The sequence below is a fragment of the Pichia kudriavzevii genome, chromosome 5 (genome assembly GCF_003054445.1).
Source record: "Pichia kudriavzevii chromosome 5, complete sequence".
NCBI lineage: Eukaryota > Fungi > Ascomycota > Pichiomycetes > Pichiales > Pichiaceae > Pichia > Pichia kudriavzevii.
In genome coordinates this window covers 1,224,758-1,249,713 of record NC_042510.1, presented here as the reverse complement: position 1 = coordinate 1,249,713, position 24,956 = coordinate 1,224,758, and the positions used below count along the sequence as shown (strand labels likewise).

Genomic DNA, 24,956 nt, shown 5'->3' with positions numbered 1-24,956 from the left:
AATATACACAAGATAACTACTCTCTACTGGGAAAGAGATCTATAAAAGGAAATGACTTCTTCATCTACGAATACCTTGCGGCGGTCAAAGTTCAAGACCTGCAAACCGTTGGAGGAAACACACCTACTTATAGCAACATAGAGCTGGCCTTTCTCAAAAACCTTACGAAGGTCGACCTTGACTCTCTGCAGGGTTTGACCTTGCGATTTATGAATGGACATTGCCCATGATAGAATAATTGGAAGCTGCTGTCGAATAAATTCAGCATCCTTACCAGGTGTAGCTTCGTAGAAAAAGTCTGTTGGCTCAACAAAAAAGTTCAGTTTTGAACCATTCATTTTCTGAAACGTAACAACTGGGAAAAGGTTATCCGAAGGATCAAAACTCCTAATAATTTGGGTGATTACTTCTGCCGTCAGTGGATCAACTAAGGACAAATCATCATTTTCTGGTTCGTTAGTGATATGTTTTTTATTCAATAATATCATACTGATCTTCCTCAAAAGTTTGGACCTAGCTTCGATAGACTCACTGCCGAATCTTGCAATGAAATTTTGATAGATTGGCTTTGTAACAAAGCCTTCTACTATTCCCAACTCACCATTCACCAAATCCTCGTGGAGGCCATTCTTTATCAACATCACTTGTGCTCCTGGCTTTAGTTTCAAGGTTTGCGAACACATCAAGTTGTCAAAATTCCTCATCACTCTTTCGTCGATAGGGGCACCATAGGTAGAGATATCTTTACAGGGGAAAGTAAGTTCCGGGCCCTGTAACTGTTCAAGTTGCTGAAGGTTGGCACGTTCCACTTCGTTTCTCGTGGGGAACAATTCGGTTGCTTGAATACCATCATCATATGTCAGAGGTCTAGATAGTTTCCTTAGTTTACTCTCGATGTGATAGTCCACTCTTCCTATTCTTAGCGCATTTAGGATGTCCACTAATTCCGTGTCCCCCTGCTGTCTGAAAACCTGGGATAAGACAATCTTTTCCGTTATAATTTCATTCCAAGATTTAGATTTGAAACAGTAATTCACATAGGTAGGATCCCTCGTAACAGGCGGTAACTGCAAGAAGTCCCCAGACATAATCACTTGGATACCGCCAAACGGCTGGTCGTTTCTTTTAATCTTTTTCGCAAGATAATTCAGTTTATCCAACAAGTCAGCCTCAAGCATACTGACTTCATCGACAATCAAAACAACCATTCTCCTCCAAACCATATACTTTTCCATGTTTTTCTTGATCCTATTCAGCAATACATCAGCTGGATCCTTACCCAATCCAATACTGAAAAGTCTTTGAATTGTTTTACCACCAATATTAGCTGCTGCCAATCCCGTGGGTGCACATATACCTATATTTGATATGCCATATCTGGTTTTCAACTTGCCTATAATAACTCTTAAAAGAAGAGACTTACCAGTTCCTGCAGAACCTGTAAAAAACACATTTTTCCTCTTGTTCAATATCAAATCAAGAACATGTTTTTGCTCATCACTTAAATCAACCTCAGTGTAATTCGAGTCAATGCTTTGTAGATAAGAATATTCTTTAGGATCCTCCTTTTTGCTGACTATTGATAATTGCTCGGCTGACGCATACTTTGGTTTATACTTTGTTTTGTCCTCGATATGATGTTCTTTCAGCTTGACTTTTGACCTCACATCTATTAGCGACGTGGTTGCCCATGGTAATGTTCTCTGTAGTCGATTGCTCCTTCCTGTGAGTGTTCTGTTTGTTAGCGGGAGTTTGCTGATCGCAGATCTGGTTAGCGATTTTGTTGATTTAGAAGAAACGACCGAAGTTTGGCCAGAAAACTTGGATTGAGCACGTAAAACAGAACTCAGTTTTGAAGGCTTCACTCTCGACTCCAAGGGTTTGTTGCTTTCCTGGCTTTTCTCGCTTGAACTGGCTCTAGGCATCGGAATGCTTGCAAATACACTATTTGCAGAAGTGGATCTTGGTAATTTCCGATTGCTTGACTTTACATCCTCGGATGACGAATTCGTTCTATTTTTCAGCCTATCTAATGCAGAAAAGGCATTGGACATAGTTTTCTTTGAATTCTGCAGCGTTATAAAAGTCTAAATTGAAATACAAAAGTAAGTATTTAGGTGATAGATAATATGGAAACAGGAAGAGATATCTAGAGGGGGGGGGAAAAAAAACGTCAACGGTTGAAAAGAAAACAAACGCGTCTTCTATACAAATTCGTCGTTGGTAGAATCTCTGTTTCTCTTTGTGTTCTTGACAAAAACGATCTTGTTCAAAACAAATAGATGGGAAATGGAGTGTATGAAACGGGGAGTTAGAAGTGTAGAATTGGAAGGGGGAAGGGAATGTGTTGTAATAATACTATTGTAAGATCTATTCGATGGACTGGGCAGTTTTAGAAGATGAAAGTGAAGAGGTTGTGGAATCTTCAACAAGATACTCGTCTTCAACAACACCGTTTCTCTTCAACCATTCGGGGCCAGAGAGAAATACACCACTTGGATCCATCCTCTTTCTAATTTCCCTCCATTTTAAGAGGTCATCTCCATACCATTCCAACATTTTCTCCTTCGTTACAATGGAATTATCATAATTCTTTGCCCAATGCGGTTTTCCACCTGCCGCCTCCATTATTTCTTCGAAAACGTGAAACCAACGTTGGTAGTCAGTTGGGTAATCAAAAGGTCTGTAGATGGTAGCATTGATGTACATTGTCAGTTGGGAATTCGTAACTTTTTCAATTGGTAAATAGTTCAATTTTGGCGTCGTATCCAAGTATGGTCTTAAAATATTACCGAAAATTGGACCTTTATCGATCAATTTCCTGCCGGATAAGTCTTGAGCCTCTGATGGCAAAGTAGTATTGGAACAACGAATTTCGATAGGGGAATGAACGTAGAATTCGTTGACACTTTTAGCTTCCTCGATGGATTTGGCTAGTAATCTGATAATGTCAGGACCATTGGTTAGTGGGCAAGCCCATTCGTCAACATATTGATGAAACAAACAATCCATGTTCAGTCCATCAACAGAATTTTGAACTGCAACATCACCATTTTTATTGAAAGTTTCAACGTTACCGTATTGTCTGGAAAACACAAATCGTTCAACATATGGAGTCAATTTAGGGAAAAACTTAACACAGACATAGAGACAGCTTTCATAAAACAGTCTACCAAGGAAAGTACCGTACCATGATTTTCTAGGCTCGGAGATTGGGTCGGTACTCTTAGATGCTCTCCAAAGAATACATTTTTTCGTATATGGGAACCACCAAATTCTGATGAATTCATCAGACGTCCAAATTGAATCAAACTTTTCAATCAAGGTCTCGATATTAATAACTTCCTGGACCGATCTTAGTTGGAACTTTGGAACTGCTCTAAAAGTGACTTCAGTTATTAAACCAATTTTACCCAAGGATAAACAAGCAGCTCTAAAAATATCTGGATTTTCCTTTTCATTGCATGAAACCTCTTCCCCCATACCATTTATAAACTTAATATTAACGACTTGAGAAGAAACTAGACCATGATACTGAGAGGAGCCGTGAGTACCTGTGGAAATGATGCCTGCTAGAGACTGTTCCGAAATAGACCCTAAAGATTGTAGGGCAAGTCCCTTGGCTTCTAAGATCTCGTTCAACTGATAAACCCTCATACCTGCTTCAGCTGTAACATCGGTATACCTGCCACAAGATGACGGTTTCTCACTGATGAACTTGTTGAATTTATCTAGGTTAACTAACCATTCGTTTAGTGGATTGCCCACAATGGTTAAATCGGATGGCGAATGGCCAGAACCAACAACCATTATTTTCTTTCTGAGTTTTTGTGCATTTATAACAATTTCACGGATGTCTTCAGTTGTTTTAGGTTGGAAATAGTACTGTGGAGAACAGGTGTACGTGTTTGCCCAAGTGTGGTGGATCTTGGGGACTCTGATTTTCACCAGAGATGCAGGCAGTGAAAAAGACATTGAGTTCTGTAGCTATCTGGTCAACTGGTTCTCTAGATTCCCTTGTTTGTTTCTTTTGGTCCAACAAAAGCAACGACTACAGTGAAAAATGCAAATCATCACCGTTGATTATTAAAAGTGTGGCGAAAAAAAAAACAGACTCTTTCCCGAAACTGTGAGATTAACAGGATATAAAGGCGGATACTACTGGGCCGTTCTAAAGGTAACACTTAGTTCAATAGTGAACCTGTGGTATTACCGTCCGAAAGCGTGTATAGGAATAAAGACTGGAGGGCATCACTACATGCAGGTGGTGTTTGTGTTCAACGTAGACTCAGCCGTATCTTACCCGAACGCAAATCTGAGAAAGACCGTTATCTTCCAGAAAAGATTATTATCAAGAAAAAAAATATACATGTACAATACAAAAGAAAGCGTGGGCTAAGTGTGAGTTACACAAAATGTGGAGTTACTCTAGAGAAAACTGATAATATCATCGTATATGTAATTGAGCAAGTCTGGAACATAGATACAATTTTGAATGAATTCAAACTTGTATGGCTTCAGCATTTGAACACCCAGGGGATACTTCAGAAACTCCTTCACCAGTAAGCAGGTGCTCTTGTTTATTTCGTTTAGTTTCAAATAGTCATTGAAACCGTAATTGAACCTTTCAATTTCCACCTGTTCTGCCTGCTTCAAGTCTTTCTTATAATACTTTGATGGATTATTTGTGAGCTCATCATTGTAATTAACAAGCGCATCATTCTTCCCTTTTTCTAAGTTTACAACCTGTAATCTCGGTTCAATCCCATCTATAATGAACTTCCTTCCTCCATCGTTAGGTAATTGAATTACTTTGGCTTTACTTTGAGGGAAGGCAAACTGTACGTTTTTGATAAACTCAACAGCCGGTAATAAGTTTTTCTTTTCAAACTGCGATTCATAGGCTCTCCAAAGTTCTATTTGTGTTATGTTGCTGTATTTATTAGGTTTGAAACAACATCTTAACCAAGCAGTGGCCCTTTGTGGCTCTTTCAGACTATTCAAATCTCTGAAAATCTCATCGTCCGTACCCATTGTTGGAATCACTGTATTGAAATCACCGGTTTTAAGAACTCTTTGATACAACCTAAGGTAGTTCAAATTTTGGGTATTGAATTCTGTTTTATAATTTTGCTTGTAAATCATCAGAAACGGCAAGAGCTTTTCAATGATCAGTTTTCTATTGACGTCTCCTTGTACAAGTTTTACTAGATTATCTTCTTTAATGGATAAGTATTGGATTAAAAAATCTAGGGAAGTTAGGATAACTTCATCATCTATGGTGTTGCTGTTGTTTGCCAAAATTAAGAAACCCAACGTCTTGTTCAGAAAATCATCATCAATAAGAGTGCTTGCATCATTAGTTGTGGCAGACGATCCATAGAGATACCTACTGATGGATCTCAGGATAGTAATTGAGGTGTTTTTGTCGTTATTTAATTTGAAGATTCGGATCAACCTATTGAAAATTAAATCGTCGGACTTAATAGGGCTCAAGTACGAAGATATATTCTCAATTATATCCAATGCATACTTGATTAGTTCTTTGTATTGGTCATTTTCGAAAAAACTCAAGTGGTTGACGGAGTCTTCGTAAATGTCCAAAAATGAAAGAATAATTTCTCTTAGTTTTTCGTTTAAGCTTAAAGTTTGACAGTTCTCAATATCCTGAATAATGTTTCTAATGATTAGAAAACAATCAATTTTAACATCGATCTCAATTTGCGGATTTTCTAGATACTTGAGTAAATAGTCAACAAGGAAAGAATAGTCTTGCTTTAGGTTAATCTTGGATGGGCTATTGTTAGACAAAACAATCAATAAATTCAAAACATACTTGATTTCGTCTAGCAGGTCTGACTCAAAGGACATTTTAATCCGTTCAAGCTGTTTGATACCCTGATTCCCTAGACCATGGATATTTTGGTATGTGAACTGATGCTCATTCTTAAGAATTTTATTATTATCAATAAATCTCGCTTCCTGTTTAGCTGTGGGTAACGGGTCAACGGGAATCATCTGCGTGTTCGGTTGAGGATCCTGTGAAATGTTCATGCTATTTTCATACATCATTCTCCACTATTTATAGGATTATAGTGCCCCTACAGGTGTAGATCTGCTCAAGAAACGCATCTGCTCTTGATCCATGTCCATCCATGTCTTTTGTCGAAAAAAAGCATGTTCATCTTATTTCCAAATGACGCGAATGAAAACTACAGGTTGCCTAATAAAAAGGCGAAAAGACACTCTATTGTGTCTACCACATGAGACTACCACAGAGACACAACTCATAAGAAAAAAACTTTGGTTGGATCTTGAAGATAGATGCATGCTGTCACAATATCTGAAACTACTCGTAAGTTTATAGTTGTACCGATGGCCACCAGAAAGTCACAACAAGAAAATTGGAACCACTATAGAACAGACAAATTATAAGTAAATAAACAAGGTTCAAAAAAGAAAAGCCCGATGCGGGGCTCGAACCCGCAGCCTTTTGATTGCACTTCTTTATAAGAAGAAAATCTTAAGAGTCAAACGCTCTACCGATTGAGCTAACCAGGCATTTACGTTTTTGTAAAATTTACGGTTTATAGAGTCTGCTGTTTATAAATCAGCTCTGCTCTCACTGAAAAACGCCATGAAAGTTACACACCTATAGGTAAAGGAATTCTATTTCTAAATCTCAAATTTTTTTTTTGATTTACTTAAATACTAAAATATTTTTCTCAAAGCAAAATATTTTTGTAGATCAGATCTCCAAGAAAAACTATCTCTTCAAGAATCTAAACTTGGTAATTCCAAATAAGAAAAACAAATTAAATATTCACTGTTGAAAAAAAATTATCCAATGGAATCGTTTTTCAAGTTTCTAGGTTAAAAAATACCTCTTGGATACACAGAAAAGAAGCTTGTGATTACGTTGGAGTTTGTGTTGTTGGCAATTACAAAAACTTCCGAATTGATAAGCTATCGAATTACTTCAGGTGATCTACTGTGCAAAAGAGTTAAGCAGGAATTATTTCCAAAGCACCTATGTTATATTCAGTCTTTTTGAGATGGATGTTTATGTTCTTATATAAGACATAGAGTATGTGTACGACAAAGTGCACTATCATTTTTACTGCTGATATGAATAATTGAAACTTCCTCATTAGTCCAAATCGAGTTAAACACACTTATTTGACGGACATCGTGGATTAGCTGTTATTATTTTATAGTTCCCATTATTTGTGTAAGTTTTTTATTTCGAAAGTCAACCCACAATTGTATACCTAGCTCAGTAGAGACCCTATATTTCTATAAAAAACTAGTTATTTTCTCTCTCTTAATTTATTCTTTATATGTTATTTTATATAGGTTCTTTTAATAACAGTTCAATCTATACTTTTTTATATGATTCTCCAAAATAAACTTATTCCGTATCAACAGAAATTATAGCATGCACTTTTGGAATCATTTTTTTTTAATTTCTTCCTGGATTTTCAGCTAAATGGGGTTACCAATTCAAAGTGTTGCTAATGGTAGCTACTTTTCAATTTGATTATCAGATTAGAAAAATAAAGAAATAAGTCTTTCTCTGATCTTTGAAGTTTTATAACTGGCAAGTTGTCTAAGTGGCAAGGGAGAAATGTGGAATACATTTTCACATCCCAACTTGAATCAGACATGGATTCGTAAACTAGAATCTTTTCCTGAAAGGCGGTGGGGGCATTTGAGTATAGTTTGAATTGTACAAATAATCAGACGAGGAGATACCTTTAAATTTCAAGGATTCGATATCGACCAACTCTTCGTTTAAATCAGACAACCTCCTAGCTCCTAGCAGCTTCATATCCCTCAACATTTCTTCCTTCAGAATAGAAATTGCTCTTTCAATACCAGGTTGCCCGTACGTTGCCATGGCATAAAGAAACGGTCTACCCAAACCAACGGCATCTGCACCCAAACAGATTGCCTTGATTATGTCTGAGCCACGCCGAATTCCACCGTCAATAAACAGCTTGAAATCCTTGTCCTGAATACCATTTTCACGTAATAGCTTTCGGGACTGGGCCAATATTTCAATGGGTGGCATGGCAAAATCTAATTGACGGCCACCGTGGTTGGAAATCAGGCAACCACCTAATCCTAACTTCGCCGCTGCCAGGACATCTTCCTTGCTCAATACTCCTTTCAAAACGATTGGTATTTGTGTTGATTTATTTAGTCTATCAATGTCCTTCCATGTCAGAGGTTCGTAACGGGTATCCAACGATGCAAACACAGAGATCTCGTCGTCAACGGAAGGATCCAATGCTGCTCTTATTTTGCAATCCTTTTCCCTGTTACCGAGGCAGGGTAAGTCTACATTAATGAAAAATGCCTTGATGTCTGGATACTCCTTTTCAATCTTACCCAAATATTCCGGGCCCTCCTCAACCTGTTTCCTAGTATAGAAATGAACCTGATGGAAGTTCTGATGTCCCGGCGAGGCACTCTCCATAAACTCATTCAAAGGGAAAGACAACTGGAATGGAATCAAATACGGAATGTTTTCCCTACCGCATGCCCTCAAAATGTTATACTCTGCATCTGGATGCGCCATCGGAGACCCGGCAAAGGCAGTAGAATAAAAGGGTGCACTGGCCTTGACGCCAAATATCTCATTGGTTTCGGTTGAAGCATCAGATACATCAACCAAACATCTTGGCCTGAAAAAAATTCGTCCAAATGCATAGTGGTTTTCCCTTATTGAAAATTCATCGTCTGAACCAGTTGAATAATACCCCCAAGTTCCAGTCGGAAGAATCTGCTTGGCAACATATTCAAAATCGGATATGTTGAATATCTGTGAAAGCGGAGGCTTGTTTCTCACTCTTTCTAGTCTCTCCCTCTCCAATCGTTCGTCCCTCTCCTCATCGGTCTCTTGTACCTCCTCGTCATCGTCTTCGTCGTCGTCTTCAATAACTATAATTTTCCTCCTGCCCTTGGAATCGTTTTCAATGGTCCCATTCAACATTAGAGACACCATAACTGCCCCTGTAAGCAAAGAAACCGCACATCCGGTTCTGTACCATGGTATACGCAGCCTTGCACCTGCATGGTACCTTCTGAGACTCCTAGAGATAGACTGGAAACTCGATCTTCTGCGGAAGAATTGCTGCATTGGTCTCGTCAAAGTATTTGCAAGGACAATGTGCCATAAGAAACTCAGAAATAACTATTGCTGAGAGAGTGCAACTCCATTTTATAGCTGCAATTCCTATTCTATCTTTGTACGATAGTTATTCCAACTAGCAGGTTTATCTGGAATAGAACACCTACTTAATCCGGCATCTGGCGCTTATCTCGGTGTTCTTTCCCTAATAGGCGATGGCGTTGATGCGCCACACCCCCCCGAGTTTTCCCATTCCGGTGCCACAACATGGGACAGCCATATATACGGTTGGAGTCTTAACCAGAGGGAGCAATGTACATCGATGTACTGGAGAGAGTCTGGCAGATGTGTCCAAGTGGAACAACGTGTAGGTGTGTCAGTATGGCCTTTATGTGGCAGTATCTTACAATCAGCTGCAAAAAAACAAAAATAAAATACCAGGCAAAGTTTCCAGTGTTTGGTAGTATCAGGTATTTTTACACAGAGGGAAAGAGAATAGAGAATGGAGAATAGAGAACCTTGGTTGGGGCTGCAAGGTGCCGTAGATATGTGTACTTTATAGAGGGCGAGCCGGCTATGCATTGGAAGACCTGACAAGGTTGGAGACGTGGACCTTACCGTCTCTCTCCAACCCGTCAATGACCCCGTCAATATCCTGCCGTTTCATTTGTTGTTCAAACTTGAATTTACATCTTGTCTCTACGATTTCGATTTCGAGTCCGTAGATGGCCTTCTGCAGGAGACCCAAGTAGTTGCTAGGTGTCTCATCGACTCTCCAAGCGGGGTTGCTGTTTCTCTCTTGTTGATCAGTCAAGTCGTTGAGCTGCTCCAAAACCCAGCTCGGTTCGTCAACTATCCGAGACTTACCCTTGATATGCACTGCAGCAAAATCCCACGTGGGAACAACCTTGTGTGTCTCCTGCTTGGTGGGGTAGTAGGTTGGAGTGATGTAGGAATCGGGAGACTTGAAGATAACCAATACATCAGGGTTGTCTGATAACGAGGGGACCTGGTGGTTGACCCTGGCTATATGGGCACAGAGGTATTTCCTCCCCGTGGCGGCATCGACTCTCAGTATCATCGGAATATGGTTTGCAATTAAACCATCTTCCTCTGTATGGGTGACGATGGTTGCTAGGGGGTTTTCAAGGATAAGTTCCTCCTGTGGGGCCCATTCCTCGACGAGGTACTTGGCCGGAATGTACATTTGCTGGCAAGTTGACACTAAAGTAGAGCAGTCTCTCCTCCAGAGTTGGACATCCAAGATGGGGGTTTGCTTCTCCTTTTAAGTGGATATCACCACCTTGGCAATTGTCGGTTTCTGGTCAAAGATACGAAAAACCTTCCTAGATAGGAAGGTCCAGCCATTAGAGACACCCAAAGATTGAAATGCCATTGAGTCACAGAGACCAAGAGCTTAATTTTCAATTTGGAGTTTGTTTACCATATCTTATGTTATAAAATCTACCTACTACTTATACGGATTGGAGCTTAATTGCATCACCCTTATAAATGATTTGTTTGGCAGACCAGGACTCCCCTGGTTTCAATTCAACGAAATCATGGACATGTCCGGGTTCAATACAGACCATCTTGTGATAACCGCTCTTGGGTTCGAAATCCGCCATGCCGCCAGATTTTTCTATCCATGGGTTCCAAACAACAACATCCGGTAGGTTCTCTCTCTTCACATTATGGACAACCTTGCCTAGCTCGATAACCTGGAGAATCTTGTCAGTGGAAACCTGCTTGTATATTCTATCAACTTCCCCGGTGAAGTCAATAGCCGGTGCCTTTTCCACGTATGTCTCTGCAATGAGCTGGTCATAGCACGTTTCGCCAGGAAGGTTGTTAACCAAAGTGTCTTCAATCTCAGACACCTGTAGATATGTATGGAACAACCAGTTGAATTTCCACGGTTTGGAATCTTCATTGATGACCTCAATTGCCGTTTCAATGTTGTCCTTGTTCAAAGTGACGGTGAAAATCAACGTAAAGTCATTGTCACCATTGTCCCACTTGGAATAGACCTCTTGGTTGGCCTGCTCTGGAGAAAGTCCAAACTGCACCGTTGGCGGATCGGCATGTGTCTGGCCAAGAAATTCCCATGTAGAGTTTCTGGCAAACCCGTGCTGTGGCAAATCGGCAAACCCTTCCTCCCTGGACTTGCCGAAAACAGGGAAAACTAGAGGAATACCACCCCTCACAGGCTTGGAACCGTCGAGTTTGGCCGCCGTTGATAGCCAGAGTTGTTCTACATTGTCGATTTTCCATGAAGTCACAGTGGCACCGTACTTTAAAATGGACACTCTCGATGTGGAATCGGAAAGTATCACTGAATCACCCAAGTCTTCAATAGTCATGCTAACGTATCGTCGACGCTGTCGTTGCTGGTGAACCCTAGAAGGAGAAGGAGGGAGGACTGTACAGGAAACGACAAACTTACAAACACTTGCACCTGGGACTTCTTATTAAAAGTCCTCCAATATGTGCTGCACTTTTTGTTTTCTATCGGACTGCACCTTCCCAATACCTAGAAAGAAAAAAAAAAGTCCATTTGTTATCTATATTATACAAAATCAATATCCAAGTAGGGGACGATCTACAGTCCTGTCTCCATGTTCACCCTGTGAACGTCGTCTTGGAGCTGGTCAAGCTCTCTATCCAAGGTTTCCAATTCTCTTGCCGCTTGAACTGTCTCGGTAGAGACGTCTCCCTCGACCGCAAGCTGTTCAAGACGTGCCATTTTGGTCTCAATGGCGTCCAACATGGACTCCATTTGAGAGGCAGCCTTCTCTGCCTCTGTTAGCTGTGCGTATGCGCCGGCAATATCGTGGGGATCGGGACTTGTCATTGTATCTTGTAGTGTTGTATGGATGTATCTAGGAATTTCCTTTAAACAAGAGTTTGGCAAATGTAGAAAAAATGAATTTCAAACACGTTGCGAATTCTGAAATTGAGACAGACAAAATTGGCCACAAGAGATTCTTGTAAGTTCTTTGAAAGGAGACGAGTTGGAACGTTGAAACAATGAGATTCATTGCCATTTGGACACTTGTGTTTACAGTGGGGGGTTGGGCTGCCGATGTCGTTATATTCGGTCGTCTCTCTGATGCTTTTGAAAGCTCCCTGGAGAAATATGATTTCAATTCAGTTCCAGGGAACGACGGTATACAATTGTTTGACATTAACGGCCAAAACAATTACGAAAACATCATCGTCTCTCCTGGCGAAGAGAAGAAGTTGGCCATAGGGTCTACAGACATGCTGAAATTCACCAGCAATGGAGGTAATTTGATCTTAATCAGTGAAGGTGCAACACAACTCGACTGCACGTTATTCTTGAATGAACTAGGCATTTATCCAGCACCAAAGGGTTATAGGTATGTCGATCATCACGAAACACGTCCATTGGTGTCGCAGAACCACAGAATAACAGACAAAGAAGTCGGCATTGACGAAAATACAGCTGTTTCGTTGGTTTCCAATTCCGAATATATCATTCCCCTCTACCAGACGTCTAGGACATCAATGAGTGTCAACGATGGAGGCGAGTACTGGCATTCCGGGAATGGAGGTTATGCTGCGGTGGCGTTCCAGGGACTCAACAATGGTCGTGTTTTGTGGATTGGTAGCCCTTCAATTGCAGATACTATCTCCGAGGATACCATTGAGTGGACGTTCCAGTTGAGAAACGTTATTCGTATCACCAAAGTCAGCCACGTGAGAGAGTCAGGCCCTTTTGTGGATGTTGATGACTATTATAAAGTGGGAGATAAGGCAATCTTTGAAATGGACATGCAAGAGTTCAACTACAAGAAGGGCTGGGTTCCGTATGTTGCCTCTGACGTGCAATTGGAGTTTGTTATGCTTGATCCATACCAGCGTGTCACTCTTAATTCCACCAAAGAGGGAAGATACTCCACCATTTTGCATATTCCTGATCAGCACGGTATGTTTACATTCAACATTGACTACAAACGCCCCGGACTCTCCTACGTTTCATCTCAGATCGTCGTTCCAGTGAGACATTTGGCAAATGACGAATACGAGAGATCATGGGAGATTCCAAACGCAAGGGTTTATTTGACAGGTAACACTGTGGTCATTGCCGCTTGGTTTGTCTTTATTTTGTTATGGGTCGTATCAAAATAAACTGGACTAGAAAAATTGTATACGTAAATACGATATTTTATACTGTACTCCATACTACATAGATGTAAGAATTCATTGGTTTGCAGAGACAACCTTGATATTGTTTTTGGTTTTCCACTCGACAAACTCTTTCCTGACATCTTGGACTTCCTTACCAACTTTGGTTTTCAGTTCATTCAATCCTTTGACTGTGGTCTCCAATTTACTCAACGCTTCGCTAGCCGTCGTCTCCACCAAAGCTCCCGAGCTGGCTTCTCCTACACCAGTATCCCCGGCAGAGACAAGTCTCCATGCGGGGCGCTCGCCATCGACCTTCTTCAACGTATCAATGACTATTTCATGTTCATAGAGCTGCGTTTCGATAGATGTGATGTGTTCTTCCAAGGCCCTGATGGTTTGCTGGTACTCGTCGTATGTATCTTGCAAAGACATTGCTTAAACTCACCCTTTTGTGTATCTGCTTGCTCCTCGTAGGTAAGGTATGTATGTATGCGTCTCTATTATCGCCAGTTTATACAAGAGTATATTGTTCTTACGTACAAATCGTAATATTTACAGGTGAGAGAGACAGAGTTTGTGTGAAGGTTGAAAAATTTCACCTTCTCTACGCGGACTGGCATCTCACACAGAGCAAGTCCTTCATCTCCCCCTCAACGACGTCTTCATCAGCAACAACAACGTTATGTTTCCAGCATCTGCTACATTTATGTAGCGGTGACTTGTCCACTTTGAGGGAAAGAGGCTCGGAGTTTGGATGTAACTCAACCTTGGACACAACACATACATCCTCAATGAGCTCCTTGTCTAGATTTTCGACAGGACCACTGATTGTAACCTCACACTCCAACGAAGTTTGTAAAACCCCCGATTCTTTTAATGCCTGCACCTGCTTGTTGACGTCTTCTTTGAATTGGAGTATTGTGGCAAAGGATTCCTCAGCGTCACTGTTCACACGGACATAGGAATCATTGGTGTAAAACCCAGAATGGAATGGAGTTTCAAGCAATCCACCCTTGGTAATGAAGGCTGGCATGTTATTCCACACTTCCTGGGTTAGAATTGGTAATATCGGAGCAAGCACAGAGACCAGCACTTTCAAGATCTCGGAGAATGCAACCAATGTCGACAAACGTCTGGCAGAACTGACGTTATCTGTGTACAAGGCATCTTTTCTTGCATCAAAATAAATTGAAGATAAATCAACATTGACGAATTGGTTGATTTTCTTGACAACCTTGAAATATTCAAAGTTTTCATAGTCCTGGACACAGGAATTTCTCAAACGTGCGGCTCTACTTAGCATGTATTGGTCTAGTGGATTCAACTCATCATAGAGCATCATTGGCACATCCCTACCGACATTACCCAATAAAAACTTAAACGTAAATCTTAGTTTCTTCAGATTATCACCAACATGTTTCAAGATTGTTGGACCAACATTGACATCGTTTCTGTAATCACTTTGTGCAACCCACAGTCTCAGACCATCAATTCCAATTTTAGGAATTTTTGTATTCTTATTACCATGGATGATATCTGCTGGCGAAACTGTGTTACCTATACTTTTTGACATTTTTTCTCCCTTCTCGTCAAGCGTGAAACCATGCGTAATGACCCTATTGTATGGTAGCACTAGAGGTTCCCCCGGTGTTTTGGAACCGACCTTGTTCAAGAGGGAAGATTGAAACCAACCTCTGTGCTGATCGCTTCCCTCAAGATACACATCTGCAAGGTATCCTCTTTCGATCGCTTGTTCGTAGACACCTTCTTCCTTTAGGTACGTCTCGATAATCTTCCAAGATGAGCCACTATCAAACCAAACGTCCATGGTATCCGTTCCTAAGATATATTCTTCAGCATAGTGGGCAAGTTCCTCAGGTAAGGTGTTTGACTCGACATATTTGAACCAACCTTCTACATTTCCGGCTTCAATGATTCCAATCAGCTTTTCAATAACTTCGTCTGACATTAAAGGCTTTCCTGTCTCCTTATGATACAAGACAGGAATTGGAACCCCCCAGCTTCTCTGCCTTGAGATACACCACTCATTTCTGTTTCTGATAAAAGACGTCAGTCTGTTGACGCCACGCTCTGGGAAAAATTGAACACGTCTTTCCAAGGCTTCAATAGTCTCCTCCTTGATTTGTGAGACATCAATGAACCATTGCGGAGTGGAACGAATAATGATTGGCTTCTTGGACCTCCAATCGTAAGGATACGAATGAACGATTTCGGATGTTTTGACCAACATATTCAACTGCGAAATCTTCTCCAACACCATGGCAGATCCCTCACCCAAAACCTTCTTACCAACAAGGTCTGCTAGACTGGATGGAACATCGTTTGTGTACTTACCATATTTATCAACTGGAGAGTATGGCTTGATACCATTTTTCAGACAGGCCAAATAGTCATCATGGCCGTGACCCGGCGCCGTATGGACAAGACCAGTACCCGCTGACGAGGTAACATGCGACCCACTCAAGAAAGGGAACTCGCCCTGCTTTAATGGTGAACTATACTGACAATCCAAAAGTTCAGAACCTTTAAAACTAACATCGGTTTCTGTAAATTCAAATTCTTTTGAAAGACGTGCAACCAAATCTTGGGCTACAATTAGATTTGAATCTTTGTATTTGATAACGGTATAATCCATGGTGTCATTTATGCAAATTGCCAAATTGGAGACTAATGTCCATGGCGTAGTGGTCCAAATTAAGGCCTTCAAGTTTTCAAACTGTGAGAGAAGACCGTTTTTTTTAGAAATTGGGAAACTAACATAAGCTGAAGTTGATTTATGGTTTGGATTGTATTCCAATTCACCTTCCGCCAAGGCAGTTGCATTCTCACATCCCCAATAGACAGGCTTCTCCTGTCTCTTTACCATTCCATTATCAAAGAATTTTTTGAAAATCCTCAACTGGTTGACAATGTAGGATTTCTTTAATGTCATGTAAGGATTGGTGAAATCACCCATAATAGCCATATCCTGGAATTGCAAAGACTGTTTCTGTTGTTCCTTTAATGCATGTTCGGTGGATAAACGAACAATGTCAGTCGACGAAAGTTTTGATGACCGTAACTTTTCAAGCTCTTCACGTAATTGGGGGTTTTTCTTGATTTCCTTCTTCAGACGTTTTTCTTCAACCCGTCTCTCATTTGCAAGCTTCTCCAAAGTTTTCAGTTCAATGGGCAATCCATGACAATCCCACCCTGGAACATAGTGGACTTTTTTCCCGTTGATTAGCTGGTACCTATTGATGATATCCTTTAAAATTTTATTCAAGGCATGGCCAATATGCAAATCCCCATTAGCATAGGGTGGTCCATCATGAAACACCCAAAGGTTCTCAATACTTCCGTTAGGAATGGACCGCCCCTGGTTCCAGTGGTATAACTTACCCATGGTTTGAGGTTTTAAAACCGTCTCTGTTAAAATTGGCGACGATCTTGAAGCAAAATGAGTTTCTGGTAAATGGACAGGCGGTACCTGTTTTTTCTGTTTGACAGCACTAGCCAGCCATCTACGATGTTGAAAGCTCAAGACACGGCCTGATCTAAGCATGTTTATTTATTTGGGTCTTGCAGCTGTAGATGACACCTAGAATAAACGGTTTCCTGTACCGGAAGAACCCCAACTTCCACTATAGGAAAAAAAAAAAACCCCCGTCCAAAAACAGCAATACAGAAGCACCCCTTCTCCTTTTGACTTTGATATTCTTCATATTCATTTTGACATTGACGTTTCTATTGAAATAGAGTGAGAGAGAAAAAAAAAAAAAAAAAGAGAAAAAAAAAGAGAAAAAAGAGAAAAAAAAAAACCTTTTGAAAAATTTCAAACTCGAAAAATAAAAAGTGAAAAAAGGAGAAAAGAAAAAAGAGAAAAAATGCATGACGAAATTCACAATTGATGCATATTCATTGTAAGAATGGGTCAATTTCAATAGTGCATAGATAAAGTGTTTAACTAAGAGATGCGTCAGGGAGGAGTGGACATACCACGTAGAAGATCTGCTGCAGAATCATTGAACAATTTTTCGAGCTCAGTGGCAAGATCGGTGAATTATCTCTCCCAATCCTTTGATGCTAACCATGCAAACATCCATGTCCATCTTCCGGAACCGGAATATGGTTCTGAAGTGTCACCATTGATTGAGACCAACAGCAATGCCATTTATGAAGGTCCTGAATTGACCCCGGTTGCAAGTTATGAGACGGCTATATTGCTACTCAAATCAAGTCCAATACAAACTGTTTTTAATTCAATCAATGTACTTATTGGATTAGGAATTTTTTCAATTCCATTGGCGTTTCATTATTCTGGATGGATCTGTGGCTTTCTGATTTTGACGTTTTCTGCATTTTCAACCAATAGGACTGCTGTTATATTAGGCGATATAATGTCGAGACATTCACAGTTACGCAGTTATCAAGACATTGGGGTTTATTGTTATGGATCCATTGTAGGATTTATGATTGTTATAATCTTTGCCTTTGATTTATATGGAGCAGGCATTTCAATGGTTCTATTATTTAGCGACTCCCTCAATGCATTGATGGGATGGGATAAGACCGTCTTGAAGAGTGTGTGTTGTTTCATTTTAATGGTGCTCAACTTTATGCCCTTGAGGATCCTGTCATTTCTATCTTTGATGGGGATCTTATGTACGTCAAGTACATGCCTCATAATCATACTTTCTGGATTTGTCAGAAGTGAACACCCGGGATCGTTACTTGATTACATGCCAACCAACGTGTGGCCTGTTTCTACTACTGGACTCTTGTTTTCCTTGGGTTTATTTATGGCACCATGGGGAGGCCATGCTACCTTCCCGGAGATATACATTGACCAAGAGGAGCCCGAGAAATATGGCAAGTGTATGAGTGTTTCGTTTGGGTTTTCTTACGCCGTTGATCTTCTGACGGGGATTGTTGGATTTCTAATGTTTGGATCAACCGTCCAGGGAGAAGTCACCAACAATATACTTATGGGGGACTATCCGAAACTGCTACAGCATTCTCTTGTCTTACTGATGGGACTGCTACCCATTTCAAAATTACCTCTAATGTCTAGACCCATTCTAACCATTTTGGACCAGTATTTTCCGGCAATTCTTGGTAGAATGATTTTGAGTGGCCTCTATCTGGGAGCAGCTTGTGTCTTCCAAGACTTCTCCTCGGTGGTGGCACTCTTGGGAGCAGGTGTTTGCTTTACCGTATGTATTGTGCTGCCCTCTAGTTTTGCCATTAGCGAAGGTGGTGGAAAGCAGGGGGATTCCAGTAGAGGCTCATTTTATCTTTGGTGGGGGCTCATTGTAGTTGGTGGAGCAGGAGCAATCCTAGGAACACTTGGTGTACTATTAAGAGGTTGAAGGAACCGATACAGCGTACAATGGAATCTATGGGAGACGACTATGAGTTGAAGGCCCTATGGTTGTTGGCCACGTTGGGGGAGAGAAGAAAAGCCAAGGTTGATATTTGCAGATGTTGTTTGCTCATTAGTGGCTCTAAGGAACTGCCTTTGAGAAGAGTTGGCAATTTAATGTACGGGTTGGTGTTGGTGTACAAGAGGGAATGTTTGGCAAGTTGGAGAGACGCCCACGTGTGTCGACAGATGATGCGTCAGATGGCGCCGGTTGCAGTGAAGAGAGATACAGTGAAGACGGTGAAGATTCTACGAGATGATCCTCGATTTGACATTACACAGGGGTTGGTGGAACGAGTAGAGAGTTTGCAAGAGGAGCACTTGGATGTGATGTCGGAGAGTCAGGGTTGGGATGGTTGTGAGGTTGGGTTTGTCTTTGATGCGGATGGGGCCGTTGAAGAGGTTGTCGGTGGAGGTGGCGAACGCGGTGAAGGTAGTCAAGCGGTTACTGTCGGTACTGTGAGGAGGGAGAGAGACGGCGGCGACCATGATGTCCCGTTGGCGTTAGAGTTTGGTAATTTCAACCTGTTGGACGACTTGGATTTCTCACAAGTAACGTGTGAACTAGAGGAGCGTAATACAGTCGAGGCCAAGGGTAGTGTTGCCACAACTGCCAAGATCGTTGGTGATGCTGGCAGTAGCCGCAAAAGACCAAGACGGGTTGTTGTTGATGACGTTGTTTCAATCAGTCTCGAGGAGATCCGGTTGACTGGAGAGAACTACGTGTCTACATGTACAAAGAGACGGGTTACCAAGGATGCGGTGGCTTTCAATTTAAAGTTGTTTCTTGGACGGACGGAATTCAGTACAGACCTTCTACACTACGGTGAAGTTCTTGATCTTGAGGTGGAACGAGGTCGTCAAAGAGCACGTTCAAATTCAACATCAAGGTCAAGGTCAAGGTCAAGGTCAAGGTCAAGGTCAAGGTCAAGGTCAAGGTCAAGGTCAAGGTCAAGAACAAATTCAGTTTCTTCTATTGAGCAAGCAAGAAACGCCCCTGTTGGATCCCAGTCCCCCCTCCCTATACCGAATCTCTCCTTCTCCAATTCCTTCTCCAATTCATGCTCCTATCATAACGATGCACTCATCTCCATCAACTTGGATACGGTCTCCCCACAACTCCAACTGTCAATGGGTTTGCAGTTCCCGCGCCGCTTCCAAAATTTGGAATTTGGAACGCGTCGAGAAGCCGTTTTAGTATTTCAACATTTGCTTATGGAGGCCACACGTGGGAAAGTACGTGTTTGGCAGAGTGGGTTGTTCAAGGAGATTGTCATTGAGACCAAAACCAAAACCAAAACCAACACCAACACCAACACATATACTTGACAAGCTACACGCGAAGCCAATAACAAGACATGTCTGTTGAACACGAGGAGTGGACTGTTTCAGCTAACGACGCCCTTTTCATATCAATTAGTATGTATCACCAAACCAAATTTTTTTTTATTTCTTACTCTGTCCTATTCTACTCTACTCCACCCCACTCTGATCTACTCGATTTGAGTTTGTCCCCATTTATCTTTGCAGTTATAATCCGAGTACTAACAGCATATAGCCGACGGCGAAAAGGCCACCACCACCCATCCGTTGTACACCTATCCGATTTTCGGAGAGAGTGAACAGATTTTCGGATACAAGGACTTGAGAATCGACCTTGCCTTTGACGGGAAATCAATGAAGCCATTCTTGAATGTGAGGTACACCGAGAAGCTCGACAATATAAAGGACGACGTTATGGTGAAGATGCAGGAGTTTTTACCCCCTGATGATTTCATCAAAAGTGACGAAGCTGCATGGGTTGATTCCATTGAGAGTGAGAATTTCGATATTGGCCAAGAGTATGTTTGTCACTCTTATACACTCGATGGAGACGACTATGATATTTATAAGTTGTCTGTCTTAGACGGTGTTGGATCGAAGTTGCTGAAACGAATGCAGATTTTGGCCTTGTTGTACATTGAGGGGGCGTCGTATATCGAGCCCGATGAGAGGTGGAATCTCTATGTTACGTATAAGAGGAACGGGGGGCTGGTTTCGTTTGTGACTACTTATAAGTACTGGCTCCTTAGGGAGAATCGTAATGGGGAGTGGATGTATAGGGGCCGGATCTCGCAGGTTGTTGTTATGCCGCACATGCAGGGGAAAGGACATGGTAGCAAGATCTACGAGGCCATCAGGGAGGAGTGGGTTTCGGACAACAAGTGTTTTGAGTTTGGAGTTGAAGATCCGAATGAGAGTTTTGAGAAGTTGCGGGATGTCTCTGACATGTCTTGCGGTGAGCACGATGTTGGCTTGATGAAGTTCAGCAAGAGACAGGGAGACAAGATACGTGAGATGAGGCTCTTAGAGAGAGGGGAGGAGGATGCGTTTCGGTTGGCTGTTAAGAAGCGGGTCTATAGGGCCAACAAGGAAGCCCTTGAGGAGCTAAATTTGGAGGAGGTCAAGGAGAAGCTCGTTGATCCGTACGAGAGAAACAAGGCGTATGTATTGGAAGTCCTTGAAGAGGTCAAGAAGGTTAAAGCACGGAATGCCAAGCGTGGGAATGTATCTGAGTAGTTTTTAACTAAATAGCCAAATGTATCTGTAGATTTGTATATACGATGCAACCACACAGTGGAGCAGAACATCATGCAGAGTAAAGCATTCTGACAGGAATGCCAGTGTCTAAAGAGAGATGTGTTTGAGGTAGTAGCCTATGTTTCCAAGAAATTGCACACAATGTCGGAGAAGAAGGAGATCTCTGTGTGTATGGATTACCAAACTGTAGAAGGGGGGGGGGGGCAGAGAGTCTATACGGAGGGTGTTGTAATACAGATGAAGATGGGGCTGGGATGCTATGCCGGAGACAAGTTAGACATGGGGTGATCTTCTGTATGGACTAGCAGACACGTGGAGAAGGTGTCTCTAAAGAAACGGTCGTACCATGGAGCAGTATCCTATGCTATAGCATACTATACAGAAATGTACTGCAATGTACCATACTATAGTGTACTATACTGTAACAGTATAATGCCTAGTAAAATACACTAGACAGAAATGTAACGCTGTTGTACTACACCATTATACCATACCAGTATACTACAATACACTACAATACTCTAACTATAGTAGCATACCATACCAACGTAAAACAATACCATCGTACAATACTACGACTCTGTAGTGTACAATAACATCAACATTATAGAATGTGCCATACTGCGATACTGCAATAGTTTAATACACTACCAAACGAGACAATCGCTGTTACCAAAAGAGGCAACAGAGGCGCGCATGTTCTTTGCTGCGGGCGCGGCGGCGTTTCCCAAAGAGGCAGGAGCCTTTTCCCCAAAGGGGCAAAGAGGCAACATTTTGGGGAAGGCAACTTCCCCAAAGAGGAAAGAGGTTGTGAAGGTCTCGGGGGGATTAGGGAAGTGGAAGAAAAGGGGGGAGGAGTTTTTGGAAGTAGATATATCAAGGACACGCTGAGCATCTTGTAAAGTAAATTGCTGAGCATTGACTTCTTTTTAATAGAGATTTCAAGAGTAAGAGCAAAACATACATACATACATACATACATACAATGCATCGTACATACTCCATGAGATCGTCGAGGGCGCCAACTGCGACCCAATTGGCGACTCCTCCACCTCCACCATCGTCTACTAAGGGTAAGTTCTTTGGTACTACTTCCATTGCCAATGCGTTCAGGAAACAAGCTGCAGGTTCGTTTGGTCCAGAAATGGCTAGAAAGTTGTCCCAACTGATCAAGATTGAGAAGTCATTGGAGAGATCCTTAGAGGCTGTCTCTAATGAACGGAAATTGGTTGCAAAGCAATTGTCTCTTTGGGGGGCTGATAATGATGATGATGTCTCTGATGTCACTGACAAGATTGGTGTGTTACTCTATGAGATTGGTGAATTGGAAGACCAGTTTATTGATAAGTATGACTTGTACAGAATCACATTGAAGGGAATCAGAAATATCGAGGCTTCTGTTCAGCCTTCAAGGGACCGTAAAATTAAAATCACTGATGAAATTGCCCATTTGAAATATAAAGATCCTCAATCTCCTAAAATTGCCGTTTTAGAGCAAGAATTAGTGAGAGCAGAAGCAGAATCATTGGTTGCTGAAGCTCAATTATCAAATATCACAAGAGAAAAATTAAAGGCTGCATTTAATTATCAATTTGATTCATTACGTGAATTAACTGAAAAGATGGCTCTTATTGCAGGTTATGGTAAGGCTCTATTGGAATTACTGGATGATTCTCCTGTTACACCTGGTGAAACTAGGCCTGCCTATGATGGTTATGAAGCTTCAAAGCAAATTATTATTGATGCTGAAAATGCATTAACTTCTTGGACTTTGGATAATTCCTATTTAAAGGAACCATTATTATCGATCCATCAAGGTGTCGATGACGTTTATACTGTTCCAGAAGGTGTCACTGAAGGTGAATGGGTTGAACAAGTTGATGAAGATGAAGATCATCATCACGAAAATGAACATGAAGATGAGAATGAACATGAAGATCTTGCCCAAGATGAAGAAGTTGTTGAACATTGAAATAATTTATGGAAAATAAAAACAAATTTGAATTGTGATTGTGATTGTGATTGTTATAACTATTGCCATTGCCATTGCCATTGCTATTATTATTACTATTATTATTATTATTTTCTTTACTCTACTTCACTTTCTTTCTTTCTTTCTTTCTTTCTTGTTCTTCTTCACCTCAAACAGTATTCTAAATTACTTTAATAAACGCTTACAATTAATTTGGTTGACATTGGCAAACAGGGCAACAGAGTCTAGGCTTTTCCCCTTTTCTCCTTTTCTCCATCTTCTTCGTTCAAAGTTTCGCCTTGTACTTTCCCCTTCTTCTTCTTCTCTTTATTTACAGGAATGGCTTCTCTTCCGTAGTGGATATTATATTGTATACTTTGTCATATATATCAGGATAAAAACGGGACAATCTCTCTGTTTCTAGCCAGTATGAAGAACATCTAGTTCATGCTTGATCAGGCTTCACACTTTCCTACTATGTCCTGTGCCTCTTTGGACACCAGACGCAACCGTAACGCCCTCCGTCTCGGCTGGTGCTGTGTCTCCGTTGCTACCCTCCCCCTGCTTCTCCCCCTGCCCTGCAGAGACGCCAGTCTTATTGAGAGAGCTGGTTGAGTCGAAATACGCAAACGCCACCATGACAATGGCCGCAGCCAATAGAAACTTGATAAAGAAAGACTCCACGATGGAGAGCTTGGACGGGTTGTATTCCGAGAGCAGGTCGTCGGCAAACATCTTTGCCTGCATTAGCGGGTTGGACATGGCTGTCGTTATAAGAGGATCTCTTCTTGTTGGGTGGCTCAAATGTCAACAAAAGATACCTCCATTAACAACTCCTCTTATTTGGCCATGGAAGATATTCAACATTTCCCTTGAGGGCAAAAGTTTCAACGGCTTATCTGAAATTGGTTTTCCCTGTTTTGGTTACCGCAACAGACATTTCCCGCATTTGCATACTGGAAATCCACCCTATTGTTGTGTTTATCTTCATGGTACAAGGTCTTCACAGTACGAGGTCTCTGCAACCATGGCTACGTGACTCCAGTATGAGGAATGGACGTACAATGACGCCTCCCGTTTTCCCTGCTCTTGGTGATGGTACACTTTGAGATGTTTGCAGCTGGACGGGCCCATCCTTGAAAACCTCACACAAACTATAGACACGTCCTCCAAAGAGCTCCACTACCGTTGTATATGGAGATGTGCTTTAGCTGCAGAAGGAAAGACAAGGCAAGTCCATCACCGTGGTCCACAGCAGCATGTTTGTACCTATAAGCCACTCAGAACATGTAACCATCTGAACACCATTCTCCATGTAGCGGGATGCACCCCTGGAGGCGATGCACTCTTGATCAGACCGTTCCAATAAAGTTGTCTATGGGGATGGCTTCTTCCCCCTATGCAAAGTACGTCTCCTTCAATGTCCTGTTTGCGTTTTCCGGCCTGCCTGGCAACATTCCAAACCTACTTACTATTGACTGTTAATGAGACCCTTATTTCTTGATGTGGTTTTCATTTCCAGTTATCAGACTCTTAAATGGATGGCCATCGTTCTACCCACCTCAATGTAATGCTCTCGACGTACACATCATTCACAAGTAATGTGCCGGCCTGAAAGTCAATACATGAAATCGTCTTAAAGCCGAAGAGGGAAAAACACAGCGCCTTTTTAATACATTCAACATTTT

General features: G+C 41.5%; 14 protein-coding genes and 1 non-coding gene across 15 annotated transcripts; 5 read left to right on the top strand and 10 right to left on the bottom strand.

The window, feature by feature from the left end:
• Positions 1-23: 23 nt before the first annotated feature.
• On the bottom strand, positions 24-2,054 carry C5L36_0E05680 (uncharacterized protein; the record flags this gene model as incomplete). Its single annotated transcript, XM_029468129.1, has 1 exon — positions 24-2,054. The coding sequence occupies one exon, from the start codon at positions 2,052-2,054 to the stop codon at positions 24-26; it is 2,031 nt and encodes a 676-aa protein (XP_029323989.1).
• A 316-nt stretch (positions 2,055-2,370) lies between these two features.
• Positions 2,371-3,975, bottom strand: C5L36_0E05670 (uncharacterized protein; the record flags this gene model as incomplete). Its single annotated transcript, XM_029468128.1, has 1 exon — positions 2,371-3,975. The coding sequence occupies one exon, from the start codon at positions 3,973-3,975 to the stop codon at positions 2,371-2,373; it is 1,605 nt and encodes a 534-aa protein (XP_029323988.1).
• Positions 3,976-4,428: 453 nt separating this feature from the next.
• On the bottom strand, positions 4,429-6,072 carry C5L36_0E05660 (uncharacterized protein; the record flags this gene model as incomplete). The annotated part of the gene is made up of 1 exon (XM_029468127.1): positions 4,429-6,072. One exon carries the CDS (start codon positions 6,070-6,072, stop codon positions 4,429-4,431), a length of 1,644 nt encoding a protein of 547 aa, XP_029323987.1.
• A 390-nt stretch (positions 6,073-6,462) lies between these two features.
• On the bottom strand, positions 6,463-6,561 carry C5L36_0Etrna13K. Its single transcript has 2 exons — positions 6,524-6,561; positions 6,463-6,499 (listed from the first exon to the last, which is right to left on the bottom strand). It is a non-coding gene; the product is annotated as a tRNA-Lys (tRNA).
• A 1,117-nt stretch (positions 6,562-7,678) lies between these two features.
• C5L36_0E05650 (uncharacterized protein) lies at positions 7,679-9,145 on the bottom strand (the record flags this gene model as incomplete). Its single annotated transcript, XM_029468126.1, has 1 exon — positions 7,679-9,145. One exon carries the CDS (start codon positions 9,143-9,145, stop codon positions 7,679-7,681), a length of 1,467 nt encoding a protein of 488 aa, XP_029323986.1.
• A 565-nt stretch (positions 9,146-9,710) lies between these two features.
• C5L36_0E05640 (uncharacterized protein) lies at positions 9,711-10,343 on the bottom strand (the record flags this gene model as incomplete). Its single annotated transcript, XM_029468125.1, has 1 exon — positions 9,711-10,343. The coding sequence occupies one exon, from the start codon at positions 10,341-10,343 to the stop codon at positions 9,711-9,713; it is 633 nt and encodes a 210-aa protein (XP_029323985.1).
• A 268-nt stretch (positions 10,344-10,611) lies between these two features.
• On the bottom strand, positions 10,612-11,499 carry C5L36_0E05630 (uncharacterized protein; the record flags this gene model as incomplete). Its single annotated transcript, XM_029468124.1, has 1 exon — positions 10,612-11,499. The coding sequence occupies one exon, from the start codon at positions 11,497-11,499 to the stop codon at positions 10,612-10,614; it is 888 nt and encodes a 295-aa protein (XP_029323984.1).
• A 239-nt stretch (positions 11,500-11,738) lies between these two features.
• C5L36_0E05620 (uncharacterized protein) lies at positions 11,739-11,990 on the bottom strand (the record flags this gene model as incomplete). The annotated part of the gene is made up of 1 exon (XM_029468123.1): positions 11,739-11,990. One exon carries the CDS (start codon positions 11,988-11,990, stop codon positions 11,739-11,741), a length of 252 nt encoding a protein of 83 aa, XP_029323983.1.
• Positions 11,991-12,166: 176 nt separating this feature from the next.
• Positions 12,167-13,291, top strand: C5L36_0E05610 (uncharacterized protein; the record flags this gene model as incomplete). Its single annotated transcript, XM_029468122.1, has 1 exon — positions 12,167-13,291. The coding sequence occupies one exon, from the start codon at positions 12,167-12,169 to the stop codon at positions 13,289-13,291; it is 1,125 nt and encodes a 374-aa protein (XP_029323982.1).
• A 72-nt stretch (positions 13,292-13,363) lies between these two features.
• On the bottom strand, positions 13,364-13,723 carry C5L36_0E05600 (uncharacterized protein; the record flags this gene model as incomplete). Its single annotated transcript, XM_029468121.1, has 1 exon — positions 13,364-13,723. The coding sequence occupies one exon, from the start codon at positions 13,721-13,723 to the stop codon at positions 13,364-13,366; it is 360 nt and encodes a 119-aa protein (XP_029323981.1).
• Positions 13,724-13,895: 172 nt separating this feature from the next.
• C5L36_0E05590 (uncharacterized protein) lies at positions 13,896-16,856 on the bottom strand (the record flags this gene model as incomplete). Its single annotated transcript, XM_029468120.1, has 1 exon — positions 13,896-16,856. One exon carries the CDS (start codon positions 16,854-16,856, stop codon positions 13,896-13,898), a length of 2,961 nt encoding a protein of 986 aa, XP_029323980.1.
• Positions 16,857-17,265: 409 nt separating this feature from the next.
• Positions 17,266-18,663, top strand: C5L36_0E05580 (uncharacterized protein; the record flags this gene model as incomplete). Its single annotated transcript, XM_029468119.1, has 1 exon — positions 17,266-18,663. One exon carries the CDS (start codon positions 17,266-17,268, stop codon positions 18,661-18,663), a length of 1,398 nt encoding a protein of 465 aa, XP_029323979.1.
• A 20-nt stretch (positions 18,664-18,683) lies between these two features.
• On the top strand, positions 18,684-20,045 carry C5L36_0E05570 (uncharacterized protein; the record flags this gene model as incomplete). The annotated part of the gene is made up of 1 exon (XM_029468118.1): positions 18,684-20,045. The coding sequence occupies one exon, from the start codon at positions 18,684-18,686 to the stop codon at positions 20,043-20,045; it is 1,362 nt and encodes a 453-aa protein (XP_029323978.1).
• A 29-nt stretch (positions 20,046-20,074) lies between these two features.
• Positions 20,075-21,275, top strand: C5L36_0E05560 (uncharacterized protein; the record flags this gene model as incomplete). The annotated part of the gene is made up of 2 exons (XM_029468117.1): positions 20,075-20,135; positions 20,275-21,275. The coding sequence occupies 2 exons, from the start codon at positions 20,075-20,077 to the stop codon at positions 21,273-21,275; spliced, it is 1,062 nt and encodes a 353-aa protein (XP_029323977.1).
• Positions 21,276-22,281: 1,006 nt separating this feature from the next.
• On the top strand, positions 22,282-23,268 carry C5L36_0E05550 (uncharacterized protein; the record flags this gene model as incomplete). Its single annotated transcript, XM_029468116.1, has 1 exon — positions 22,282-23,268. The coding sequence occupies one exon, from the start codon at positions 22,282-22,284 to the stop codon at positions 23,266-23,268; it is 987 nt and encodes a 328-aa protein (XP_029323976.1).
• Positions 23,269-24,956: the final 1,688 nt, after the last annotated feature.